Source organism: Pogona vitticeps, chromosome 7 (genome assembly GCF_051106095.1).
Source record: "Pogona vitticeps strain Pit_001003342236 chromosome 7, PviZW2.1, whole genome shotgun sequence".
NCBI lineage: Eukaryota > Metazoa > Chordata > Lepidosauria > Squamata > Agamidae > Pogona > Pogona vitticeps.
The window spans coordinates 22,046,893-22,074,375 of NC_135789.1; the positions used below are offsets into that span (position 1 = coordinate 22,046,893).

At 47.0% G+C, this 27,483-nt stretch overlaps 1 protein-coding gene across 4 annotated transcripts in view; it reads right to left on the reverse strand.

Moving 5' to 3' along the window:
* The window catches only part of LOC110085146 (ras GTPase-activating protein 4), a 42,130-nt gene extending 14,647 nt beyond the window's left edge, over window positions 1–27,483 (reverse strand). The window contains exons 1-10 of one of the 4 annotated variants that reach the window (XM_078379379.1): window positions 27,401–27,483; window positions 13,904–13,960; window positions 12,378–12,491; window positions 10,888–10,949; window positions 9,834–9,963; window positions 5,306–5,387; window positions 3,728–3,862; window positions 2,420–2,511; window positions 1,070–1,187; window positions 181–334 (exon numbers count right to left, since the gene is read on the reverse strand). In XM_078379379.1, the coding sequence (XP_078235505.1) occupies window positions 181–334; window positions 1,070–1,187; window positions 2,420–2,511; window positions 3,728–3,862; window positions 5,306–5,387; window positions 9,834–9,963; window positions 10,888–10,949; window positions 12,378–12,397 (793 nt within the window). In that variant the 5' untranslated portion in view covers window positions 12,398–12,491; window positions 13,904–13,960; window positions 27,401–27,483. Of the gene's footprint in view, window positions 1–180; window positions 335–1,069; window positions 1,188–2,419; window positions 2,512–3,727; window positions 3,863–5,305; window positions 5,388–9,833; window positions 9,964–10,887; window positions 10,950–12,377; window positions 12,492–13,903; window positions 13,961–15,912; window positions 16,036–25,743; window positions 25,959–27,251; window positions 27,344–27,400 lie in introns of those variants that run through there. The other 3 variants (XM_072978262.2, XM_072978261.2, XM_072978263.2) reach the window with 3 other exon arrangements.

The window sequence follows — 27,483 nt, forward strand, 5'->3', positions numbered from 1 at the left end:
TTTCACAGCCTACGAACATCAGGTTTTCTGCCTGACCACTACCCAAATTCCTCCAACGAGCATGAGGAATTCTGGGAGTTGTAGTCCATAAAGAATTGACCTTGTGTCTCTTCGGTTATTTCCCTGTTCTCCCTCGCCCCCTCCCGCCCCCCACAAAAGAATCATGCTCTTCGTCCTTACAGGTTTTGTCCAGTTCTAGCTTGAAGAGGAGGTCAAGGAACTCTTTGGCTAACCCTTGACCCAGGAAGAGCTTGACCAGGTTGACGGCCACTTCCTGCCTACATTCCGCAGTCGTCGTCTCATCCATCAAGGTGATTAAATGCACTTTCTCTTCCTGTTGGGAGATCAAAGGAGGCCGTTGCAAAAGAAACAAAGTTTTGAACACACATCAATTTCAAGAAATGGTATGTTTTCCATACAAATCTTTGTGTCTCTTATTTTGAGACAAAAAATGTAGCAAACCCATTTTGTTTGTCAACCTCCGAGGGGTCCAATCCAGCACCCATTAACTCCCTTTCGTTACTATCACCAGAACAACCGCCGAGGTGGGTCACAGCCTGTGTGGCATTGTGATTAGACTGTGGGGCCAAGACTTTGGTTTCAGTTCCCACCGAGTTGTGAGCTCCACCCACCCTGCCTATGAGGATCTTGGAAAGAGTCACACGGTCTCAGAAACAAACCTGACATTGAGGGAATGCATATTCTCTGCAATTAATCTGTTTCCCCTCCCGTAGTGGGATTTCTTCAGACTCACAGGCATTGGCAACCTGACTTGCAAATTAAGCCCCTCTTGGCCTTCCAGGGACCAATCGCAAGACAAAGTAAGATGTATGCATGGTGCACAGGCAACACATTAGGGGAACTAGGCTCATTTTACCACTAGGGGGAGCACTCTGCAAAAGAAAGCCCTGTGACAAACGGACTCCCTAGTCTGACCCTCAACCTGACCCGTCTCAAAGGATGCAGATGAAATGGAGAGAAGTGGGGGCCTCATTGTTGAATTGGGAACACTCCATGGGCCTAGGACTATATGCAAAACACCCATTCAAGCAGGACAATTTAAATTCACCTTTGTTCCTGCTTTTACTTCCCGGCACAACAACTGAGTAAGAGGCTGGTAATAGCTAGAAGGAAGCACCGTCTCATCCCGAAGCTGGACCTGGAGGTGTAAAGAGCCCAGGTTGCCTCTGAAACAGAAGTTTCAGGTAAAGAGAAAGAAGCATAAGATTCCAAAGAGGAGCCACTGTATGAAACAGAATGAAAAGACTCTTTCCCTCCGTCCTCCCCCAGCACTGAGGGTGACTTGTGACTGGATTATACCTTCTCCAACTTGAATAAGCCGGAAGACAAACATCTGACTGGCCAGAATCCAGCGGCTGATTTATTTTCCTAAGTGACATAGTGCTTAGTTGCAACAATGAAGAAGGTCTTGTTTGAATTCTTGGCACCCAGCCGAGCACAGCCAGGAATGCTACCAGCAGTTTGCTGTTGTGTCACTTCACTTAACACATTTTGGTTTCTCTGCTGCATTAATAAAGTGAGTGTGTCCATAAAGGACGGGCAATCCAGAAGAATTTTCAAGGGACAAACCAGAGGAAGGACTGTCACGATCTTCAGGAACAACGCTGTACAGAAAATGGCTGTGTGATCCATTCATAAAGAGAAAAAAAATCAGAGGTTGGGCAATACCTTCATTCAATCGTTTTAAAAATTACATAAAAGCTTTCAAGGTTTCTTGAACTCTTTTCTCAGACAAAGCTGGCATTAAACTTGGGCTGTAAGCCAGTAATTCAAAAACATATAAACGGCATGGTGCAAACTGCAGCAAAAACATGAGCGCACAAGTTGCAGCAACCAATTGCCACTAATGAGCAAGCTGCCGTTTGCAGTCCTGGTCTTGTGTCAGCTGTACGGTTTGGCACACGACCAGGAATATGCACAGCGGCCGATGAATCTGCAATAATTCACCAGTTGAGACAATTACGTTTCCGCTGGTCTAAATCCCCAGTAGGATCCTGGTCAATGTTTCGTTCAGAAGTACAGGGAGGATGTGGATATGAGCCTTCACGTTTTTCCATTCTATGGAAATTTACTCCTTCCTGGGTCACAGTCTTCGCATGGATAAATCTAGGTTCCACGCTGCTCTGAGCTTTAAAATTTACCAGGTTCTCTTGTGTCTGCTATATGTTCTCGGCCTCCCATACCTTGCAGGGTTGATATGAGCAGAGAAGGTGAAAAAGAACTTAGCCATCTCAAACTGGATGGAGTAAAGTGGGGTAGGAACGTGCCCCCAAAATACACCAAGGCCTTTTGAACTCAAAACTTCAATAATCTGAGAAAACATGCTAGTACTATGGAGTGGATATTGCTAATGTCCCAACTATTAGGTGCCTCTCTGCTATGAAATACAGAGACTCACGTGTCCGCTCTCGGTTTAGATTTGTCCGGGTGCAGCAGAAACCACCCTTCCTCTCGCTGAGCACTCTCTAGTTCGTGGACATTGAACACCACCTGAGAGAGAATGGGGGTGCTCTTATTATTCTCTTTGCATATCCAATTTATCCCCAGTTTGGGGAACAAGAAACTTCTGGGTTTGGAGACAGGGAAGATCCAGACAGTCCTTTAGAGTAGTTGGTGACTCTAGTTCACAGGGGCAGTGAATCCATTCCGGGTTTTACTCTTAATATTTTACCAAAGCCGTCCAATCACTGGCGTCCTCTTTCCTAAACAGGGCTGAATAGCTCCTCTATGCTTCAGAGTAAAAGCTGCCATGGATTCTTCGTTTCCATGAACTGGAGTCACTGGAGACGGTACCGAAACAAGAAGATCTTATTGAAAAGATACGGGAAATAGCGGAAATGGACATTTTTATCAGAAGTGATGGAGGACTGTCCTATACAAAAGGCAACAGAAAGATGGGATCTATTCAAGAAGTGGACTGAAATAACAGGCAGCGTATGAATACCATATATTGAAATGAGAACTTAAACCTAGAAGGCAGAAACGAGTAAATAGAATAATTTGAAATTTTGATATGGCAATAGGTATAGAATGGATGTTAGTATGTTATTGCTTCTCTTCTCCCCCATCAATTCCAATTCCCCTTTTCCTTTCTGTCACCCCTTTTGTTAAAAAATAAAAAATGTTGGGGGGGGGATGGTCCTGTTTAGTGCTGATTTGGTTAACGCTCCATTTTCCATTTTCTTGGAATGCCTCCTGAGCGCTAAGCAAGGTATTACAGTCATGCTAACTCCCATTTGTCAGCCACAACAAGGGACAAAGCGGTTACAACTCCCAGTTATTTCTCCACCCATTAAAACTGGGATTTCTATATACAGTAGAAACCCCTTATCTACGGGTATCCACTGATTCACTTCTCCACGGTCTGAAAATATTAAAACTATTAAAAGAAAAATCCTAGAAATATATTTATTTCTAAAGGTGAAGTTACACAAACTGGCCAGTAGAGGGAGCAACAGACCATGCTATGTACAGTATAGTGTTTACTATTAAAACAGCATTTGGCATAATCCACGTTTTTCAGCATCTGCGGGTGGGGCTCAGAACCAATCCCCTGCGGATACGGGGTCCTGCTGTAAACAGAGGAAATGTGCACAGAATCCAAAAATAAATACAGCAGAATATTGCGTTTTTCCCCAACAGACTGACCCCATCCTTCAGCACTCATATGGCTTCTCCTCCACCACCCCCTTTTTTTCCTACTCACCTTCCCTAGAAAATCGTTCCTACTAACAAGGTCCCAATCCCAGACTTCAATGACACAGAGCTTCTCGGCAGTTGACTCCTCCAGGTCAAACTCAAACATCTCATTCCACCTCGGGTAGCATGATTTTTTGATGACCTGGAGAAAGGGAAGCGCCAGGCAACCTTTAGCCACTTAGATGCTAATCCAAAATACAGCAGGAAGAATATAGACTCTCAGTTGGATCAACCCCGGGGGGGGGGGGGGTCTGCTCTTGTGTACTACTCCGCTTAGAGTATATTTCACATCCAGCCATAATAAGAAGGTACTTGACGTATTTCTCGTCTTTGGCAGTTTCCCGAGTCTCATCATGATGAGATTTCCCACTGAGATGTTCCCCTGACGCAGGGAGGTTTCCTGGCTTTGTGCAAAAAAGGAAACCCTGATACATTCCATGCTTTGTCCCCTCCCCCCCAATTTCTGCACAAGAAACTGCTAAATCCCTTGTAACCGAATGTCCTTTCATGCCATTCTGTGCAGGAATTGTAGTAATCCTGCGCAACTCAGAGTTTCTCCTGCCCCCTTTAGAGAAATCCTATAAGGTTTGTTGCAAGATTTCTCACTCAGAAAAGAGAAGAGAAAGACCCATCCACTACTCACTAAAGCCAAAAGCTTTGGGAGGTCACCTTCCTACTTCAGAGGTATCTGCAACAAAAAGCTGCAGCATGGAGCGCTCCTCTTTAGAGGGACTTCACAACCCTCCACGCTGTTCTTATTTGTTTCCACCCCAAAGATGCCCAGCCTTCTGTGGCCACGTCGCATGATCAATCCACCCTGCACCCTTTCGGGCATCTGCATCTCCCCCCCCCCATATACTGATGGCACGCTTCAAATCCGGTCACTCGCTGAGACCTCCCTTTCATTCTGCCCAGGCAAGAATGATCACAGAGAACCTTTTGCAGGCCTGTTCGTTGTAGCAAAAATTAAGAAAGATGATTGCGTGTCAAACAAACCCAACGGGCTTTGTTTCCGATTCACAGACTACAAGCCCTGGAGGGAACAGAATGCCATCCACAAAAACTGAACGAGGGTGTGATTTATTTCACTACAACTGGGCTAATCGTTTTTCCTGCATCCAGACAACGTGCAAGAGATCCCGAAACAGATTGCCCCTGCACTGTGCCTAACTGGATTTTATTTTTTGGGGGGGGGGGTCAAGTGTCAGGGCTACCACACTTTTTTCGGATGCGAGCTACTGCGTTTGGGACAGGAACGCTTGTTTACAGAAAGATTGTTTTAAAGGAGATGGCACCCAGCGAAGAGACCTTTTCGAGTGTGATCCAAACTTTAAGTCACTGTACATTCTGTCATTGTTCTCCTTTGGAGCATAAGTTTGTTCTCTGTAACCATAGGGTAGGCCACTTCCTGGGGGAGGGAGACTCAATCCCATCACGCCAGAGATGATCCAGGCAAGACCTCGTTTGATTCACGAAGCCATGGCCGCATGGCATGCTGGGCATTGACCACAGCACCACATCTGGGGCCCTGGAGGGACGTGTCTCTGGTCTACCGTATGTCCTTTCTTGAAATCCCAAGACTTACCGAGGTTTCCTGGGTCTTGCCATTATAGCGGACTCGGACGAAGGGATCGGAAGCTCCGTTCCGATCTTTCCGTGCCAAACCCCTGGGAAGAAAAGGAGGAATTAGAAGCAGAAGCAGACGAAGATTTCGGCCCGCTCAGAACAGCTCCTGTTTAAGGTCAGATACAACATTCATTGAGTTTACATCTCCTGGGGAAAATATTGGTTTTGCAAGGCTGAAGAATGCCTCTTGAAGGCTGGATAGCTCCCTAGTTTAGGCCTCTGGCTATGGAGCCCGAGGTTGGGAGTTCGATTCCCCCACTGGGCCTCCCAGACAGGGGCTGGACTGAATGATCCCACAGGGTCCTTTCCATCTCAGCCGTTCTAAAACAAGATTAATCTCTTGGAAACCTGTATATTTCTGAGGCTTATGAAGATTTATTCCCTCTTCCCAAATCCCTGGGTGTGGCTTCCAGGCCCCATTTTGCTCATATATTTAAAATATGTTTACCCCGCCTTCCTCTTAAAAAAGGACCCCAGGTAGTTTGCATCATTAAAAAGCAATATTTAAATATTTTAAAGAATGAACCAACCAACAAACAAATGAATCTGGCATAGTTATTCCCAACACAGAGGGCCTGCAGGCCACGGAAAGCATGGGGCCAAAGCAACTCATTGTAGTCTTTCAGATGTCACAGGAATCTGGATCAGTATGGGTCTAACACACCATTCCTCACCCCCACACACGGCTGCCTTTGTGGCGCACAGTATGGCACCACTCGGCAAAGCTCCTTTCTCACAGTTTCGTCCCACAATTTTCACTTCCAGCCACTTTGCTTAGAAAGACATTTTCTCCCCCACTTTTCCCCCTTTCGTGAGCGGCCTGTTCAACATTCAAAGGGGTGGGTGGGGAAATCGTTCTCTCTAGTCGCTGCTTTTCACGTCAAAGTAATTTTCTTCAAATCGTGGGTTTGCTGTTTGTTGTCATGAAAGGATCCGGGAGAATTCCTTCCCGCAAAAGATTTAATGGGTGCCAGGAAGGGAATAAGAAGACAGTGGTTTCTTTTTTGCCTTATCAGGCACTTCTAGCTCATATCGCCAGAGTCCATGAGGCAGGGTGGCTGGAATATTGAACCGGGATTTATGCATGACCCCACCTAAGTCTTCACTCTGTCAAGAAACGCACAGGAGCGCTTTCCTCCACAAGGCGCTCTCTCCCATTCTCATCTACCCCACAAGGTCCATGTGGAGAAATCGCTGCATGAGGGTCGAATCCCCATTGGTCATAGAATCACAGAATCATGGGGTTGGAAGGGGCCCCTAAGTTCATCTTGTCCAATTCCCAGCTCAAGGCAGGAATCCAAATCCAAGCAGATCTCCCAAGCGATTGTCTACATTTCTCTTGAAGGCCTCCAGCATTGGAGCGCTCACTACCTCTCGAGGTCATGGGTTCCAATGTCATACTGCTCTAACAGTAAAGAAGTTTTCCCTGATATCCAGCCTAAATATGGCTTCCTGTAGCTTGAGCCCATCATTGAGCCCACCAGCCTAGATGGAAGGGGCAACCCAGCCACTTGACCATCCATCCATCAATTGACTCATCCATCCATCCATCCATCCATCCATCCATCCATCCATCCATCCATCCATCCATCCATCCATCCATCCATCCATCCATCCATCCATCCATCCATCCATCCATCCATCCATCCATCCACCCATCCATCCAGTTTTTGTATGCCCCCTTTCTCCTCAAAAGGACCCAAACCGGCTTACAATATTAAAACAGGAAATACTTAAAGCTAGAATAAAATGACTGCAATATTTTTTAAAAAAAGGAAAACAGTATCCTGTAAAAACGATCATATAAAAACTAGTACATTAAAAGCAATTGAAAGCTATATTTTTTAAATGAAAAGATGCAACAGCTCGGTTTATAAAAGCCCCCTGCTGTTGAGAAAGCTAGCCACTCAGGGAAAGCTTCCAAGAAGAGAAAGGTCTTCGTTGGCTTGCAGAAGGGCAGCAAGGAGGGGGCCAACCCAGCCCTCTATGGAAGAGGGACCCAAACCCTAACCCCATCCCTGCCTTACAAGCATAACTTGGGAAAGTAACTTTTTTGGGGCGGCCGCACTAAGAATTCCCCGAGGTAGGATGGGCAGTGTTAGTTTAGAAGGAAAAAGATGTACATTCAGCTCTAAAACCTTGCTGCCACTGGTATTCTGTATTCCCTAGGCCAAAGCTCAGAAAAGTTCATTGTCCCGAATATATATCCAAGATTCTTGGGAGTTATAGTTACAATAACAGTTTTGTAACTATTTAATTTTATTTTAAATTATATGTTGTTTAATTTGCCTTTTAATATTTAACTTATTGTGTTTTTAATGGTGTGAATTTTAATGCTGTGAGCCGCTTTGGGTCCCTCGTTGGGAGAAATGCGCCATATAAATAAAACTAATAATAGTAACAACAATAACAACAACAGCAACAACTTGGTCCAGCTCTGTTTAAAACAGGCTTGAAATCAAGGCAGAATCAGAGTTTGGGGAAAAATTAACTTTTGGAGTATATATATGCCAAAATCCCCTTAATGTCCTATAATCCCTGACTGGGAGTAACTATTCAAAAAAAGAGACTTTTTCTGAGCTTTGACTCAGGGGATGAGGGGAACGGTGGCTGTTAGGTGCCAGCATCCCCCTGGGCTTCCATCAACAGGTACAGGCTAGGGGATAATGGGAGTTGTAGTTGGGAAATTAGTGACTTTTCCCACGCTTGGGTCATGATTACGACTTGCCGTGTTAAGAGAAGCCGGAGTCCGGAAGAAAGGGGAAAAAAAGCACATTTATGGCAGGTGAAGCCCAGCTTCTGAGCAAACTAATTTAACAGGCAGTATTTTCAGTGCTGGAAAAGCACAGTACATTCTTGTCAGGGTTCTTGATAAGCAAGAAAGATTTCTCTTTTGACCCAGCATGGCAATCTCTCTTTGTTCTTGAGATGTTTGGCATCTTTTTATTTTTCTTTCTTTCACGGTACGGGGCAACCCCTTCGTTCCCATCAACCAATCCCTGCTGATTTAAGGGCACACGTAATTAAGACAGGGAAAGGCAGAACAAGCTCACCTTGTTCCTGAACGAAAACTGGGCTGTGCTGATTGTCTGTGACAGGTTAGAAGCTGCCCTGAGTAACTAGAAATGAAGGATTTAGGGGGGAAAATATTTAGAACTATAGAGCTGGAAGGGGACCCTGTGGGGTCATCCAGTCCAGCCCCTGTCAAGGAGGCCCAGTGGGGGAATCAAACTCCCAACCTTGGGCTCTGCAGCCAAAGACCTCAACCACCGAGCTATTCAGCAGTTCTCAGTATCTCAGTATCCACAGAGAATCAGTGGATACTGAGAAATGCGGATGTATGGAAGGCTATACATTACACCAGACCTGGGCAAAGTGAGGCCCGAGGGCCACATACAGCCCGCAAGCCGCTCATGTCCGACCCGCGGACAATTTTGGACATCAAAACCATTTATACCTTTTTGTCTAAAGTTGATCAGTTGCTTATCTTTAACATACTGCAAATAACCTTTTGAGTATTTGTGAAGATGAAAAAAAATTTAAAATAGAAACAATCATAACATCACTGTTTCATTTTATTTTTAAAGGAAAGTTGGTTCGGCCCCCGAACACGGTTCAGATTTTTCATGTGCCCCCCCAATAGAAATTAATTGCCCACCCCTGCATTACACTGTCTCTGGCCCCCTCTAGTGTACAGTTCTGGTAAATGCACCCTGGAAATCTATATTTCTGGGGGGTGGGGTTAGCCACTGGGTAAATTAATCAGCAGATACTGATCCTGTGGATAGGGGAGTCCTACTGTACATACCAAGAATATGGAGCAACACCTGACTTGAGGGCGTGGCAGCCCTACTGTTTCCACATGGAGACTATTTCACATTTCTTTCTGCCTGGGGCGGAGCGGGTGGATGCAGGAAATATGCTCAGCCAATACACATAGGCAAATGTGGTTCCTTCAGGGTGCAACTGTTTGCGCTCTCAGATGTCCTCCCCTGGGGCCAATGCCCCGGTCACCCTGCCTTAGGGATGGCTCTGTGCCTCTAAACTTCTGCATTGAGCAGCTGTCCATCTCCACGTGAGCACTGGCTCGGGGAAGAGGGTGAACCAAGGGGGACGGCTTCCCACGGCCCTCCATAGTCACAGAGAAAGGAGGAGGTACCCCATGAAAACCTCTGCCGGATCCAACAGGACTTTTCTCAAAAGGTTCTACAGAGAGACCAAGATTGTCTAAGCTGGGGGTTCCCAACCTTGTCTCCTTGGCCTATAAGTCCCAGAAATCCTGGCCAGCCACAGCCAGGGGTGAAGGCATCTGGGAGTTGCAGTCCAAGAACATCTGGAGACCCAAGGTTGAGGACCACTGGTCTAGGCTGGACTCTTCTCAGTTTGGTGTCTCTCACATACGTATTCCTTTCGGCCTCATCTCTCTCTTTCCTCCTTTCCTTCTTTTTTCAGGCCATCTGAACTTATGTTGAGCAGTCTGACGTTACCTAGCATCAAATACCGTGCACCGCAGCTTCTTCCCATGACCGCTGGCCACCGTTTCCATCTGGAGGTGGATTTCTCCCTGGACCTCCTCATCCGGATCGATCTCCGTGAGGTTCATCCAGCCGCTAAAACCTGGGAAGAGAAAACAGGAGAATAAAGATTTTTCCAAGAGGGAAACTGGAGTGGCCGCAGTCTGGAGGCAACAAAAGCCATGGTCTTTTGAGTTTGCAATGAAGTCTTGGCATTTTTATTTTTATTTTTGAAATCGCTCCAAAAAAGCCACAAAGAGGATGGAAAGCTTTCTCAAGAAGAACCTCTCTGGTCACTCAACATCTCAAAGTAAGTCACACCCCTCTAACATGTTCCTCTCTCATCCTCGAGTCACTGCCTCCTGCCAGTTTTTCTGTTCCCACTTGAGAACACCTTGTGGGTTATGATGGGTGTATGTGTGTGTTGTTGTTTTTTTAGAAAGGACAGTCCTTGATCTGATGGACTGGCAGTGAACCATACTCTTTTTAAGGCATTCATCATTGAAAGTGTATCAATCTAAATCTAAAAAAGAAAACAAAAAGGCAGACAAGAAGGGTTTAGCGCTAGAGCATCATCCATCCTGGAACACTACACTATCATCAAGAAGCAACACCAGGAAGCTTTGCTAAAGCGAAAAAGTAGTTTCGTGCTAGACCATCCAGAGCGATAGACCATCAATTATCAGGAAGCATCGTCAGGAAGCTTTGCTGACGCAGAGAAGTGGTTTAGCGCTAGAGCATCCATCATTAGGAAGCAGAGGAAGACTAGGCCATCCAGAGAGCTAGACCATCTTTTCATCAGGAAGCATCGTCAGGAAGCATAATGAGAAAGCTCTGCTAAAGCAGAGAAGTGATATAGCGCTAGAGCATCCATCATCAGGATTCGGTTTCCAGGAAGGCCCATGAACTTTGTCACAGAGCAACAGAAGAGAAAGGAAACTGTCAAGGCACAAATGCTCCACCAGGAAGACCCCTTTACTCGCTCCAAAAAGAGAGAGACAGGAAATGACAGAGGGGCTAAGCTCACCTTTGGGATGTTCAGCCAAGAGGCTCTGGGTGAGGTGAACCTTCCCAATGACGTCATCCCGGCTAAGATGAGATGGGGGGGGGGAAACAGAAACACAAAATAAGATGAATTGGTGCATCATCATCAAAATGACATCTTAAGCCCAGGCAGAATTGGACCTAAAGCAGAAAAAAAAAGTTTAATTTTGATGAATGGCATATCGGCTGCAAAGGTTTAATACCATCTCCCTTCTGGCGGGCTACGACAAGGAATTCTCGTTCCCTTTCAACAAGTTCAGCAAAAGCAAAGGCTCATGCGCGCGCGCACACACACACACACGAGGACCCGATACAACCTACCTCCTCTCCCCCAGCGATAAAATCCAGCAGCAACCATGAAAAGACGAGTCACAGAATCATAGAATAGGGAGTAGGATACAAACCATTTCAACCCTGTATTAAGCTCGTAGTGGGCATTTCAGCAAGACTCGTGTCATCCCATTTCAGCAACAACCAGAATTTAAAGGACAGCAGGACTGCTGTATCCACGGGATCAGTTACCCCCGGTTTCATTTAGAGGCTGCTTGAAAATAATAAATAAAACATCCCAGCAATACGTGTATGTTGGGTTCACTATATCGGCGGTTTCTGGCATCCACGGCAGAGCTGGGAACAGATGCCCTGTGGATACTGAAGTCTTACTGTAAGCACGCAGAACTAACAGCCAAAAAAACCAGAGTCTCGTGGCCTCTTTAAGACCAATGACTATGACGTTCCGTAGTTTTAGTCCAACCTTGACATCAGCTATTCTGGGTGCTAATTCTAAACACATTCAGCACCTTGGAGAGTGTCCTGAATGTTCAGACTTCAAGCTGGGGCAGATTCACTGCCCCCAAGATCAGCTGCCTACAGTGTGGCCTTTGCTATGGAGAATTACAAGCCCCATCTTTCTTGACCACTGGTCATCCTGAATGAGGAGGATGGGACTTGGAGTCAAACGTCATTTTAGAGCGCCACGTATTCATCCCTTTTGTTCTACCGCAAAAGCAACCTCCGTCCTCTGCCATGCCTCCTCGGGTGGCGTGAATGCCCATGCATGCTGGAGGGAAGTTCATCTTGAGGGAAGAATGCCACGCATCCCCATACCTGAGGGAAGTTCATCAAAGATCTGCAGGAATAACACCCCCCAGCAAAAAAATTTTTTGTCAGGGGAGATCTTACAAGAGACATCTACAAACAGACCCATGAAGCTGGGCGTGAGCTATCATCATGAAATACTGACCGCCTGTCAGGATTAATTAAGAAGAGAACGCAGGGGTGTTCCACGCTGCAACAATTTATTGCAGATCACCCTTGTTTACATCAAATGAGCAACAGAGCGGGATTCACACAGCAAGCTGAAAATACTGTGAAGCAGAAACACTGGCCAGTGAAACTCCATGACAGAAGGCCCTGAGTTTCCAAAAAACCCAAGAAAGAGGGAAGGTCCCTTCCCTGGAAACACCAGAGTACCTTAATGCATCTTCATCCATCACGTAGAAGGACACGCAGTGGAAGGTAGGGGGCAGATGGACCTCGTATTCTTCACCCCAGAAAGGAAACAGGGTTTTCCACACGGTGGCTGTCCTGCAGGAGGAAAGGTGGATGATCACATCTAATTCGCCATCTTAGGAAACAGCAATGGAAAATACAGGGATTTCTTTGACAGCCGCATCATCTTAGCTTAAGCAGAGCCTTCTCGGCGGTGGCCCCTCCGGCATCCATTTTAACACATCCATTTCATAAATACCTGTGCGCTACTTTGAAGCCCTGGCAAGTGGGGTGGGAAGGCCGCTTCCCGTTTCCTAACAATCAGCAAAACCCCTGTTCACCTGCGGGATCCTAAAAAGCCAGCCGGTCCATTTTACAATGTTTTTGGGCTGTCCATGGGTTGCAAATTCAAGCTCACAAGACTGACTACAAAGGACCCAGATGCATGATTCCCATTGTGGTTATGTGCCATCACGTTGCCCCTGACTTATGGCGAACCTAGGAATGAGCGATCTCCGACATTTCCTCTCCTCAACGGCCCTGCTCAGCTCTCAACCTTGTGGATTCCTTGAGGGAGTAAGTCTGTCTCATATTGGGGTCTTCCTCTTTTCCTGCTGCCTTCTGCCTTCCCCAGCATGATGGTCTTTTCCAGAGAATCCTGCCTTCCAAAACCAGGACAGCCTCAGTTTCAAAAAGTTTGCCTCCAGAGAGAGTTCAGGCTTGGTTTGCTTGAGGACCCCCTTGCTTCTCTTTCTGGCCATCCAGGGCATCCCCAAAGCTACGTATCCTCCAGCACCATATTTCAAGGCAACCTTGGCAAGATCGTATGAAAGTCCTCGGCCACAATCCGACTAGCCCTTTCCGTTTACGTAAGGGGAATTGCACTAGTCTTGCTGGCCAACTGCTGCACGTTAAGTAACGAGGTGTGGGTTGCGCTCCTGGGTATGTGCCCGGCCAGGCACGCAACCAGCGCCTTGTTTATGAGCAATAATTGGCCACTGCAACCGAGACTATCTCTCTTAGGCAAGCATAAATAGCTAGTTGGATTCTTGCCATCCTTTGGAAAATGAGACAGGCCTTGTTCCCTCAAAGACAGGATTTCTGCTTTCTTCGTGTGCCTCCCGAGTCCATGGGCCCATTCTGTTCTTGGGCAGAAGGGGCTGACTCAGTTTCACAGGGGCGGTGAATCCGTTGTGGCTTTTAGGCCAAACTTGATGTAAACTACCCAAGGCACTGCTGAGGCTCTTTTTGGGATAGGCATTCAGCACTTCTAAAGTTCGGACTGAAACCCGTAGCGGATCCAAGCCGTCCACAATATGCTCCCCTACGGAAAACTGAGTCAGCATGTTGGCCTGGAGATGCAACATTTCCATTACCATCCCCAAACATGGGGCAATTCCCCCCAAAAAAACTGTTTTTGGATGCAGTCCCCATTGTAGGCCAGCCCTCCTGCTCAGGGTGGGAGGGAGTGTAGACGAATATCAGAGATGGAAGTGTTTCTTGTTTACCTGATAATTGCTTCATTGTCGATCCTTACAATACAGTAGGGGTCACTGCTTCCTGTACTGAAAAAAAAGAGGGGAAAGTACAAATAAAGATCCATATCTATGCAAAACAAACATGATTGCATGTAGGAAGCTTTTCTTTCTCTCTCTCTCTCTTTCTTTCTTTTCACACTCAGCTTATTTGGCTAGCCCATCTCAGCTGATAAGGCTCTCAGAGCCGTTTACAATTCAGGTATAAAAAGCCAACACAGGGCTTTTTGCCTTCAGGGTTCCAATAAGAAAAAAAAAGACATGGCACAAGAGGAAGAAGGGATGAAGAGGGAAGAGGAAAACTCAGACTCAAGTTTGGAATGTTCTGATTTTCTTAAGTCCCTGGTGGTATGGTAGCTGGAGGGCAGCCAGGAATGGGCAAAGATGAACAGGGTAGACTTCTGAGAAGGAGGGACTGAGGATTTTCCAGCTTTCTCTCTGGCCGTCTTGGGGAAGGGCTAAGCCAATATGGCCTGGCTGGCAGTTCACCTCATCCAAAGGCCCTCAGATCATGCCAGGCTGATCTAGAGATGGAAAGAGCTTTGCTTTCCTCAGGCTACAAACTCCTCAATAATCACAGCCCACACTGACCATAGCGACGCCAGATGGGCATTGTAGTCCCAAAGAGCAACTTTTCCACCTCCCTTCTGCACCCAGCACCCTGGGGCTTCACACACGGCCATGCACTCACTCTAGAGAACAATTCTGTCTGGGTCTGAGGAATCCGGCCTTCCACACATGTCTTCAAAACTATTTTTAAATGTATATATTTTCCAACACTAGAGGGTGCAAGTTCCTCAAATATCCCAGTTCCTCAAAAACTCCTGGTTTGTTTTTTGTTTTTGTTTTTTTTGTTGTTGTTGTTTTTTTCCCAGGAAACGGGTGACCTTCAGACCGTCCTCAGCAGCCCAGCGCAGGCCAGGCGTTCTTTTTCTGAATCAAGGAAATCCACCATCCCCTGCCCCTGTGGATACTCTATCTGTAGCTAAGCATTTAAAAGGGGTAGATCACGATCTACAGAGAGAGAGAGAGAGTGAAGAAAAAGAGAAACCTTGAATTAAGGCAGGGGGAGAGGTGGCTTTTTAAGGTGCTATCTAGGTTTATCATTGCTTTCCTCCCAAGAAGCAGGCATCTTTGAATTTCGTGGCTGCTGTCACCCTCTGCAGTGATCATGGAGCCCAAGAAGATAAACTCTGTCATTGCCTCCATATCTTCCCCTTCTATTTGCCAGGAGGTGATGAGACCAGCGGCCATGATCTTAGTTTTTTTGATGTTGAGCTTCAGACCATTTTTTGCGCTCTCCTCTTTCACCCTCATTAGCGCACTGGTCCTTTGATTTTGGGCTGTGGCACCAGGGTGGGTGACATGGCCTTTAGCCTGGTTTGTTCCTTTTTGCACACCACACACAGAACGATTAAAGTGGTAGCAAAAGCCCCCCCCAACTCTGCATTGGCTGTCTTTAGGAAGCATGTCATTGCTAGCACCACTCTGGCAGCCACTGATGATGATTAAATCCTCTGCGAGCTAGCAAAAATTTAATGCAACTTGCTAGGCACGTTGGACACCTTACTACTCCCTATACCACACCATGGCTGGAGTGCAATGTGTTCCAGCAAAAATAGTGCACATCTTTATCAAATTTGGTGCATCCTGCTAGTTCGGTACACAGCCTGTGTAGATTCAATAATATTTTTAATTCAAATAATGTACGATTTCCTTCCTTTCGAATCAAGGGGGTAATGTCGGCGTATATAAATTTTTTTTCGGGGGGTAAAAGGTAAAAAAGTTCCCTGACCCCTGGTCTAACAGCAGCGCTGGCTCCAACACGTGGGCCCGGGTGGAGACACTTGCTGCATTTTTATGTGGGCGGTTCTGTGTGGTGCTAGTCCTCATGAGCTTTTTTTGTTTGTTTGTTTGTTTGTTTCCAATACAGCTTCGGGGAACCACGCGCGTTAGTCACGGAAAGAAAATCGTAGCCATACCTTAACCCTGGGGCCTCCATAAAAGCCTATGTTTCGAAAGCATTTCTTCTGACTGTTTCTGAACGGCCTATTCTTCATTTTAACAAGCGGTGCCCAAGGCAAGGGGAACAGGGGGAGGAATGAATAAATAATGAATAAAAAGCCCTATGTACTGCCTTCTCCTTTTTTTCCTCCCCTGCAGCCTTCTAGCCTCCCTGCTAGTTAATCATTTCTAAACAGAATGAAAGGAAATTGCCCTTGGCTGAAAAATAAACAGCCATTTAAAAAATCCTGTGAGGTGAGAGAAGCAGAGATAGGGTAGGTGGCTGATTTATAGGTATTATGGAGCCCAGGATTTAACCTTTTCGCTGCTGGCTCTTGCTATGCATCAGCGGGCTGGATCGCTCCCTCAGTGAGTGAGGAACCTGGCCGCGGAGGTTGGGAGTTCGAATCCCCACAGGGCCTCCTGGGAGAAAAGCCAGCCTGGGTGGCCTTGGACAAAAGCCGCCGAATCTCAGGGCGCCCCCTAGAGGAAGGGAAGGACGAACAACTTTTGTGTGTTCCTTATCTGGGAAACCCTGGCCAGGACATGATTAGAGTTATGCATGTGGGAGGCTGCGGTTTCCAGAATAAAGCGGAAAGAAAGGAGAAAAAGCAGTCTAATCCTCAGACCCATCTCCTCGCATTCCGCTGAAATACGTAAATAAATAAACGACCCACCCCTCGGGGGCAATTGTGCAACTGTTTCTCAGCTGGCGACAGAACGATGACCGGTAAGAAAACAGTGTCACCCGGAGTCTTCCTGTTCGGGGCACCTGCCAGCCGAGCCTCGTTCCATCACATTCCATCGCATTCCCCTTCACACCAGAATCTCCACCCTTGGCTGGGAATGGAGGGGCTCGCCTGTCCGAAAAGGTTCAAGCGTTCGTCCAGAAGGCAGCAAAAAAAAAAGGTTTGAAGAAGGCTGTCAAAATGCACCCGTTTTCCAGATCTGGGCCCAACACGGAGAGATACAATTGAGCCGCACAAAAAGTTTGCAGCACAGGAAGCGGTTGATCTCATGGATCAAGCGGCCAATGCCAGCTGGCGGCATCTCTCTAGGGCTTCACCGCCAAGGTACCGGGTTCAAATGGAAAGCCACAGCTGCCATTCCAGAGCTAATGTTTGTTGCCATTTTTGCAACCTCGCAGGCTGCCTGCGGTAGGTGTGGCTGGGAGGGACTTTTTCTGGGGGTGGGGGGTGGCTCTCAATCTATCCAGCACCGACCTGTCATTCCTTCCCTGCCTCTGAATCCAAAGAGAAGCCCGCTTCTGTGCTCTCTAGAATCTGTTGCTGAAAGCAGTCGTGTGGGTCAGTTTGCCGTTTTTATCTGTTCAGCTGAAAGTAACGAAACCTTTTATCCTTTCTGCTACTGAAGCCTTTTATTCTTCCTACGGCTGAGGTCTCCGAGTGATTTATTGAGACTGTAAGTGCCAGTTAGTGAGAAAAGGGATGGATGAGTCGGGGGGGGGGGGACTTTGAGCCTATTCTGCTCTGTAAATCTCTGCCCTTTTGCTGAGCAGCAAAAGGGATATAATAACCAAAAATTCAGAACTCTGCAACAGGATTAAGCAGAACAATCCTCAAACCCAGTATAGAAGAAAGCTGCCAATATTCCTAGCTCTTTGGTCACCCGGTGAGTTTCTGCCTGGCAGAGATTTAAACATGTATGCTTTGAGTTCAAATCCTTCCCACGGCCACAGACAAACAAATCCGATTTTGTCCAAAATGCAACACAACAAGGCCGGTGTGCCCAAGCACTCAAAGAAAGAGACACCCACACAATTCAGAAGAGGAAAGGGGATGCTCAAACTTTTAGTCCTGATGCAAAAAACAACAACAACCAGCAAATAAAATGTCAAACCGATACTTGCACCCATTTTCCTTTACGCTAAGATATTGCTGAAAGGGTTGTATGAATGAGGTCGCCCTGCTAGATGCTTAATTAGGGTTATTTAGGAAGTGAAGGTTCTAATTTTAGCTTGACAACATACTCTGTAGATTGTGATCTACCCTTTTTAAATGCTTAGCTACAGAAAGAGTATCCACAGGGGCAGGAGGTGGTGGATTTCCTTGATTCAGAAAAAGAACGCCTGGCCTGCTGAGGACGGTCTGAAGGTCACCCGTTGATTTATAAATCCGGAGAAACCTGACACCATGTAATGACAACACAAAGCCCAAGTTTCTAGACCTCATGAGGTGGTTTAGGAAGGCTGCAGTCCTAAAACGGGCTTTCAGGAGCTCGTCCCGTTGTATTCAGAATACATTTACCTCCAAATGAAAAACCTAAACGGGCAAATCCAATGAAACCAAAATCAGAGAACAGCACAGCATGTCCGTGAGAGGAAAAGAGCTCCCCGCCCCAAGGCGCTTGCAAACTTTTAAAAAAATTGTTTTAAAAAGCTGAAGGGGAGGGGAATAGAAAATAAAACAGGATTATTTCAGTGACCGACTTATACACTCTTTGAGCTATTTAAAAGGGGGTAACATAATTTTTAAAAAATGTTTAAGATAATAAAAAGAAAGCCATATCTTGCTTTCCAGTGGGAAAAATCTTTGTTTGGTCTTATAAAAAGACATTTGGAGTTGTTTTTTTCCACACCTTAACTGAGCCCCACAGATGTCTTTTTAAAAAAATCTTCCTTCCCTTGCTCAATCAGACATTTCAGAGTCTGTAACAAAAAAACATATTTCTCACATCCAGGTCTCGGGGTTGTTAGCATTAAATAAACAGCCTTCAAAAGGTCACGGGCACATCTTATTTCCTCCTTCTGTTAAGGGTTTATGTTTTGTTGACAGAAACATTAAATCTCTTAACTCTTCAGGGAAAGATTTCCAGTAAAAAAACCCAGAGAGGCACACCAAGGGGAACGATGGCGAGGAAGCCTCTCTGTGCAAACCTAATTTTTTAAAAATTAAGAGGGGGAAATATTAGTCACTACACGAGGAAACCAGAGTTTCAAACACCCAGAGATGGGAGGTCAAAACATTTCAGTGTTCTCACAAGAGGCAAAACAATGAAACTTAGAGATGAAACATACGTGGAAAAAAACTTCTCTTTGCCTATCCGACGCTTACACCTCATTTGAGGCCTTAATGCACGGTTCACAAGTTTGGTGGGCTGTTGTGAGGTGTTCTAGGCTGCCGTGCTCATGCTTAGAGCCTTGCTTAAAAGAAAGCTAACTTCCACTGAATCCACTTTGCCAAAAAATTTTTTTTTAAAAAAATCCCAACCCTCTTCTCCAGCTTGTGTCTTTTTTTTTCCTTCTCCCTCCTCCTCCCTCCTTCCTTTCATGTTGTCCTTTTATGGCATCAAACATTGCCCAGCGCATGATCTGTCTAAGTTGTGCCAGGAGCCTTGCTTATGGGTACACCAGGATAAATGTATTTTAATTAAATCAAGTTACGGACATTGATTGGTTGATTGATTGAATGAATGATTTGAAATATTTATACTCCACTATTCTCCTTGAGAAGACTCAAGGTGGCCTACAATATTAAAAAAACCAATGTTAACAAAAATTAGCATAAAACATTCCTTTCTCCTCAGAAACATCCAAGGCGGCCTACAATATTAAAACAGCTAATGTTTTTCTAAAGTAGCATAAAACTTTTGCATATTTATTTAGTTATCCATTTATTTACCCCATCTTTCTCCTCAGGAAGACCCAAGGTGGCAAACCAAATTAAAACAATCCCTGTTGAAACACAGCCTAAAATGTCTGCATATTTATTTGAAATATTTATATTTCTCTAAAATAAGTACAGTATATTGATATTTTAATCTTTCTCCTCAAGAAGACCCGAAGCAGTGTACAAGGTGAAAGCCACCAATGTTTTAAACATTAGCAGAAAATGCCTTGTTTGCGCCCACATCCCCCTGCAGGCCGGAGCGACGCAGCGCAAGCCGTTCCGGCTGTGGCTCACGACAGGTGGGCTCCCAGGAGTGATATCATGTGGCAAGGAGTTCCACACCCACCATCCTCAAGACACTATACACCAATGAATAGAATCAAGGAGAGAAAGGATGGGGTTCGAAAGCAGGCCACAGCAGTAGGGAAACTGCGGGCTCCTATTTAGTTCTGCCAAGCGCTGGGACTTCTCCAGAGACTTATTTCTTTTTAAACAATTCATGAGCTGGCCTTCTCGGCTGTCACCAAAGGATGGGGTGTAGCCTGGAGGCAGAGAGGGAGCTGCAGTGCGTGACCCGAGGCCTACGCTAGTGGCGGGGTGGGGGAAACGTGATAGACGCCCGTTCATGGGTCTCTTGTTTCACCAGCCGCTTCTGAAGCAGGGACTCTGCGATCCAAAGAGGGCCAAACCAGCCCCCGCACAAAAGTGAGGAAGACCATGTACAAAATGCCAAGGAGCCCCTGAACCGGTGATTGCCGAGACCCTAATCATAGTTATCATAAACCTGGCAAGAGAAATATAAAGCTACAGATACAGTTAAACAAACAGACAGACAGGCATTTATCATCCAGTAACTCCTCACAACCACCCAGTGAGGAAGGCCAGGCTGCAAAAGGATGACTCGCACTCAGAGCAGAGCAGAAGGCTCCTTTCTGTGCAGACTGGAGATTAGGAGGGGATCGGGTGGGGAATCCGCTCCCGTTTTTATTCCGAACCTTCAAGGACTTTCTCCTGGTGCTGAATCCGGTCTGTGCAATAGGCTCAGCCCCTTGAATAGCTCTTGAAAGTTCAGAGTAAAACCCGGAGCGGTCTCACAGCCCCCTACCTTACTTGGGTTCTCGGCCTACCCTGGCTCAATGTCTCTTCTCGCTCTCTCTTCCTAACAGGCCTGTTGTGTAGCTCAGGCTGAGACCGAGTGGCTGGACCCGTGACGTTCCCTACATTTTACAGGAAAAACAAAAACCAGGATCTTCCAAAACCAGGAACTGAAACTCTCACCACTAAACCACACAGCCGTTGTCATCATCCGTCAGCCAGGCAGCTAGAATCTGCTTTAAAGGTTTTAGATTACACTTGGAGAGGGGAAATCTTTCAGCCTTGACGAGCCACGAAATTTCAGAGGAACTTCCATGTTCGGAAGCAGTCTACCTCCAAGAATCATTCATCGGAGATATAGAACGGAGGAGGGCCCTGCTCAGCTGCCAGGCCAGGTTTGAAGTACTCCAAGAAGTGTATAAACTATAGCCATTCCAAGTGCTGTTGGATCACATCTCCCATCAGGCTTAGCACCACATAGCCCATGGTGAGGGAATCTGAGAGTCGTAAAACAGCATCTTGAAGCTGTTTAACTAGGGACTCTGTGAGTAATCTCTCCTTAGTATTCCACTGACCGGGTTTAGTGAATGATTACTAGGTTCTGCTGGTAATTTTTAGAATAATGGGCTCAAGCACCAGAAAGACAGATATAGGCTGAATAGCAAGAAAAAAATTCTTAACTATTAGAGCAGTACAACAACGGAACCAAGAATGGTGGGAAGTGTTGAGCTCTCCAACTTGGGAGACCTTCAAGAGAAAATTGGACCACCCCGTCAGATATAATTCAATTTAGATTCCTGCCTTGAGCAGGGGGGTTGGACTTGATGGCCTTCGAGGCCCCTTCCCACTCCATAATTTTATGAATTCTTCTATGATTCTAAGCCAGGACCATTCACTGGTATCAAATGGCTATAATTGCACAGTGTAAATACCTTGTGGGGGAAAACAGACAGGGGGATTTAGAACACTCCTAGCTGGTACAGCAAAACCACGAGCCGCTTCTTTATCCGAACAACGCACGTTTTATCCCAGCATAACAGCTCTGAAGTTTGGCAAAGTGGTGGCGATTTTAAAAAAACAAGCCCGCCAAGATTCACAAGGGATTTGGTTTGCAAAGGCAGCATTTTTTGAAATGTTTAGATGGGATCCCAGGAAATGGCAGGGTAGCACTGGGCATGATTGTATGTTGCGATGGATCAGGGCAAGCGAGGGTGTGTCCCTTTGTTCTATGGCCACCGAATTTCGCTCACCCGACTTTTGCATTGGTAATTTTGATGCCCGGTGCAGCTCAAAGGGAAGGAGAGGGTCCGTGTGGAAGCAAATTTCAAGCTGCTGCCATGCGGGGTGTGGCGGGGCAGGGGGGCAAGACCTACAATAAAACTCCTCAGATTTCCAGAAGAATAAAGCACCTCGCACTGACTATGATGATGCTAAAGCGGGGAATGCCACCAAGGGATTCCTTAGCTTTAAATATCTCTACACCCCTTGGCCCAGATCGGAAATCTGTGGCTTAAAAACAGGATTTTTCAAAACCAGATTTTTTCCCCCTAGACTCAAAAAACCCTTTCAGGTACCTATTCAGGTGAATACCAGATGCCAAGAATATTTCACACTTCTTAATTTCGCCCTTTTAAAAGGGCATTGTCTCATTTGCTTGGCCTTATCCTGAAACTGAGTCTCTCTCCAACACTGCCACCCCCCAAGCCTGTTCACAATCATTTTAAAGCTTCTGCAGTCCGTGCTGGCGGCTCATGCAGAAATTTAAAATAATAATAATAATGCATCCCTTTCTCCTGTTTTTTCCCCCTCGGTTTTTCAGATGCTTTATTGCTCAACATTCCACAGCAAAAAAAAAAAAGAATGAACTTTTTAAAATCCTCGAATATTTATTGGCCTGCCTTACCGGAGGGTTGCAAGGAAATGAATGACAGCTGAGTTTGTTTTCCCTTAACGTCAGATAGTTGAGATAGATAAGATAGATATGAGTGACTCAGTGCTTTGAAAATTCAGAAGCGCTCATTTCAGCTGTCCTTTGGGTTAAAAAGAACTGAACCAATGAGGAGAGACAGGAGCTAGAGTGAGATTGGAGCTTTTGCCCTGGAATCAAACCTGTTTTCCCTCCCTGTCGAGGGACTGACATGAATTAAAAACAGGATATAAACACCGTTTTAGATAGCAGAGTGACCAGGGAGTGTGGGTGGGTGTGTATATAAGTGAAATATGCACCAGTATGGACACTATGATATATCACTTGGTATGCAGAAAGGTCTGGTTTAGCTAGGTTACAGCCATATAAAGGAGCAGGCAATGCCTCACAAAAACTTACGCCCATCAAAATATGCCCATCAAACATCTAAACCCCTCATCTAAAATCAGGGTTGACTACAATAAAACCATGATACTTAAAGCTGGCTTTTCCACCTTCACAGGAGTATTTATGAACCGCTTTGCTTCCTTCTTCAGTTCTTTCAAACATACCATACACACAACATAATATACACCACACAGGTGGCAACACCCACTGTATTTTATGCAGTCCACAAAATGGACATTGGATTGGACTTGACAGCCGATGTCTGCATCAGTAGGGGATTTCTCTCTCTCAACATGCATCGAAAACTAAAAATGGTCTGTGCTTTTCAAACACAGCAGGGTTTGAAATACAAAATGTTTTCAGCAGCCCCAGGGGTGTGTGGTCTTTGCTGCAACAACTAACACGACATGTCCTCTGTCAAAAGGTCCCCCTTCTCCAGCCCTTTTCTGATGTGCGGGACTTCCATTTCCCATTATCCCCAGTCCTTGAGGGTTAATCGCCTTTCTGCCTGGGGATAATGGCAGCTGGGGTCCCACCAGAAGCCCAACACAGCCCTGTGTTTTCCAGGCTGTTGATATGATTGATCTCACCATTGTATTTCTCAAACAGAGAAATGGGCGCCCGACCGTAGCATTCCAGTCTGGTTTTGCAAATCCACTCCTAGAGCAAAATCTAGCAAAAATCAAATTTCAGTTATACATGTGTGTGTGTGTGTGTGTGTGTGTGTGTGTGTGTGTGTGTGTGTGTGTGTGTGTGTGTGTGTGTGTGTGTGTGTGTGTGTGTGTGTGTGTGTGTGTGTGTGTGTGTGTGTGTGTGTGTGTGTGTGTGTGTGTGTGTGTGTGTGTGTGTGTGTGTGTGTGTGTGTGTGTGTGTGTGTGTGTGTGTGTGTGTGTGTGTGTGTGTGTGTGTGTGTGTGTGTGTAGCCATTCCTCTTCTTATCCAGCTAAAATACGAGGTTATCATTTATCATGCCTAGGCTGGCCTTTTAATCCCAGGTGAGCACAGAGTAGCAATTTACTGAAAAATCAAGCTGCAATTAAGGGTGTTTTTTTTAAACTGTCTTTTTTTTTTTTGCTCCATGGCATTGAACAAAAGCTATGTCAAATCTATTTTTCAAAGAGGGGGAAAGAACCCTGCCAGTTTTTGCTGATGCAGGCGAAGAATAAATTGTCCCTTGCAGAATTTATTGTGATTTAAAATCCGGCAAGCCCTGTTAGGAACAGATCTGGACATCTGGGGACAAGGGTGAGGTGGGGGGGAGACAAGCCACAGCCTGGGTTCACAACTGGATAGTCAGGCAAAAATACATGTGTACATACACACGCAAGAAGGGAATATCTCTCCTCCCCCCCCCATTTCCTCAATAAGACCATGATTTCATATTGCACTAAACCGGAATGGGCAAAGTTGTGTCTAGAAATCCACTTCTGGTTTTCACACATGGGCCTTTTTTTTTTTTTTTTTTTTTTTTGGCTGATGTGCGTGTCAATTAGTGCAGGGGAATTCCGAGTGAAAAGGCGATCTTCGCTTTCTGAGAGCTGCAGCTGACTTAGTTTTTTTCTGTCAGAAAAAGAGGCAGCCGGGGGAAGGCTGGGAGGCCACACAACCTGACAGAACAAATAAGAACCATCTGTTCAAAGAGGTGGGCGTCTGGCAGAGGCATGCCAGTGTGTCTGGACAGCAACCACAGCAGGGGCAGGCCGGAGAGAGCGGACAGTCCAGCTTCGCATGGAGACGGCAGCCAAGAAATCAGAGGGAGACAGAAACTAGGAAAAGCAGCCACAAAGGAATGAGAAACGATTCTCATGTGGCAGGAGGTGCCACTAGAGACCAGGACCATCCACACTCTTGTATTCGCAGTCACTATGCGTGGGTGGTTGCCAAAGGTGGACAGTGAAGAAAGGAGAAGAACTGATTTGAAACGGGGTGCTGGAGGAAAGCTTTGCGGATACCCGGGTTGGCTAAAACAAACAAGTGGATCCTCAATCAAATCAAGCCTGAATGATCTCCGCAAAAACGTTGAAAACTGAGGCTCTCCTACTTTGGGCACCTCATGAGAAGGCAGGAGTGGAAGGAAGCAGGAAAAGAGGAAGGCCAGATACCAGATGGATCGACTCCCTAAAGGAAGCCACAGGTTTGAGGTTGCCAGAGCTGAGCAGGGCAATGGAGGGGGTGGGGGGGAGAGATTTTGCAGGTCGCTCATCCCTGGCGTCGCCATGCGTCGGAGGCGACTTTGCACCGAACAACCACCAAAATATCTCTGTAACTTGATTAATTAGAAGGGGGAAACGGGGAGGAGGGGGGATTGGCCCCCTTGCGCCCAAATCTGCAGGGTGGGTCGGCTGCATGCCCGCCCGCCCGCCCGCTCCAGAGAGGGGAAAGCAAGCCCCGAAGGTCCCCAGGAAAGGAGGCGAGCGCGGGGCGGCAAAGGCGCATCCGACCCAAATCCACCTCGGCGCGTGAGTTTCCTTCCTTTCCTTCCTTCTCTGGCAGGGAACCCCCAGCCCCGGCTCGGGAGACACCCCCGGATCGCCCCAAGGGATCCCTTCGAAGGGGGGCGGGATCCTCGCACGCAAACAGGATCGCGCACCGAAAGCAACTAACCAACCAAAAAAAAAAAAAAAAAAAAAAAAAGGGAACCGCGCACCGCTCACGCGCTGCACCAGAGACAGGGAACCGTTTCTGAGTCATCCGCTTCTTACTCCAGGGAGGGCAGGGATCGGGGCCAGAGCCTCGCGGCTCTGCTCCCTGCCGGCTGTTCCCAAACTTACATGTCTTTGGCGGGCAGGTTTTTCCCTTCCACGATGCGAATGAACAAGGAACTCCTTTGCGCCATCCTTACGCCGGGATCGCGCGGAAAAAGGGCTCCGGCGTCAGTGGGAGGGCGGGCATCGCCGGCTTCCCAATGGGATCGCCTCTAACTAGGAGGAAACTGGAGGGAAAAAGGCCACCAGGAGCAAAAAAACAAATCCCCGCCTTCGGGTACCCAGCCAGGAGGGACAAAAGCCAGACGCGCGGTTTGCCCGCCCGGCGGCCGACGCGTCGCGCCTTTTAAAGGTTTCCCAGGGCCTGGGAGTTTCCAGGCTGGCCAATCAACAAGCCGGAGGGAAGGGACGGGGCGTGGCCGAGGGGGGCAGCTCCGGCCCCGATTGGCCCAACGGCTTGCCAGCAGGCAACAGTTAAGACTTTTAACTCTCCCAGATGTTGAAGGCTTTGAAAAGCAGCGGCCGCGGAAGGCGAAGGGAGAGGAAGAAAGAAGCAAGGGGGTAGGACTATGGAAGGGGAAGAAGGGAAAACGGGGCGCCCTAGGAAGACCGGAAAGAGCTGTGGAGACTGTCAGATTTGCAAGATGTCTGGGAAAACGCGAAAAATGCCAAAAGAGCGAGGAAAAGTGGCCAGCAGTAGGAGAAGAGGAGAAGAGGTGAGATGGCTGGACTCGGTAAAGGAAGCCACTGCCACGAATTGGCAAGATCTGAGCAGAGCTGTTAAGGACAGGGCCGCCCGCAAGCCGCTCAATTCAGAGAGCTGCGTTTACTTAGAAGGATCCGACAGGCAAACAGCAACAAATGGAAGAGCTTCATCGCCGTCGTCTTGGCAACAAAGACACAGAAGTTCATCAAGGTTCCCCACCTGTTCAACAAAATAGAAATGGAAAGGAGATGGGTTCCTTCCAGCTCTATGATGAGGAAGAGGATGATGGTGGTGGTGGTTGAGGTTTGGAAGGAATTCTGTGTTGGAACTAGAAACACCAGTTTCCTGTGTAAGGGAAAAGCAAGCCCATGAACATCATCCATACTGTGGTAGGGACGTGAAAGCCAGGCAGGGGAAAAAAGTCCCAAAATCTAAATTCCATGATCAGGACGATGGGTTTATGAGTGCCAAATATCTCTTTGGGAGTGGAGGGGTCGAGTTTCAGCACCACGGAGAGCTCAGCTGAAACCTGGAGTCACTGTTTCCACACGTGCACACAACCGCCTGGAAACCAGAGTCACCGGCCTCAGAGTGTTAAGCTGGTCTCTCTCTCTCTCTCTCTCTGTGGTCCTGGAACACAATTTGGATTTCGATTATGAATGCCAAACTGGCGCTGGTCGGCAAGCCTACTTGGAAGAGCGATGCCCCCTTTGTGCTACTGAGAGGCAGATTAGTAGATCTGGACCTTATTTGCAAGGCTTAATGGTCACCCACCCACCCCCGGTTTTGCAGCCTCTTCAGCCTATGAACAAGCACACAAAAGCAAATCCCGGGATTAGAGGGCGGCACGGATTCTCTCATTACTCACAGCTTAGTCTCCTCGAGGGACGGATGCTCCAGCCAGCTGTTGGGTTGCATAAGAGCGCCGCCCCACTGTGGGCAAGGGGGGACCCGGAAGCCCCAGGAGCCCCCCTTCGGCAACCCCAAGGAGCACGGGCAGCGACGCCTTTCACCTACCGGGGCTCCTGGGCTTTTTGGCAGCTGCTTGACCCTCAGGAGGATGGCCTTTCCAGCACCGCTTACGGCTCTGAAGCATCATC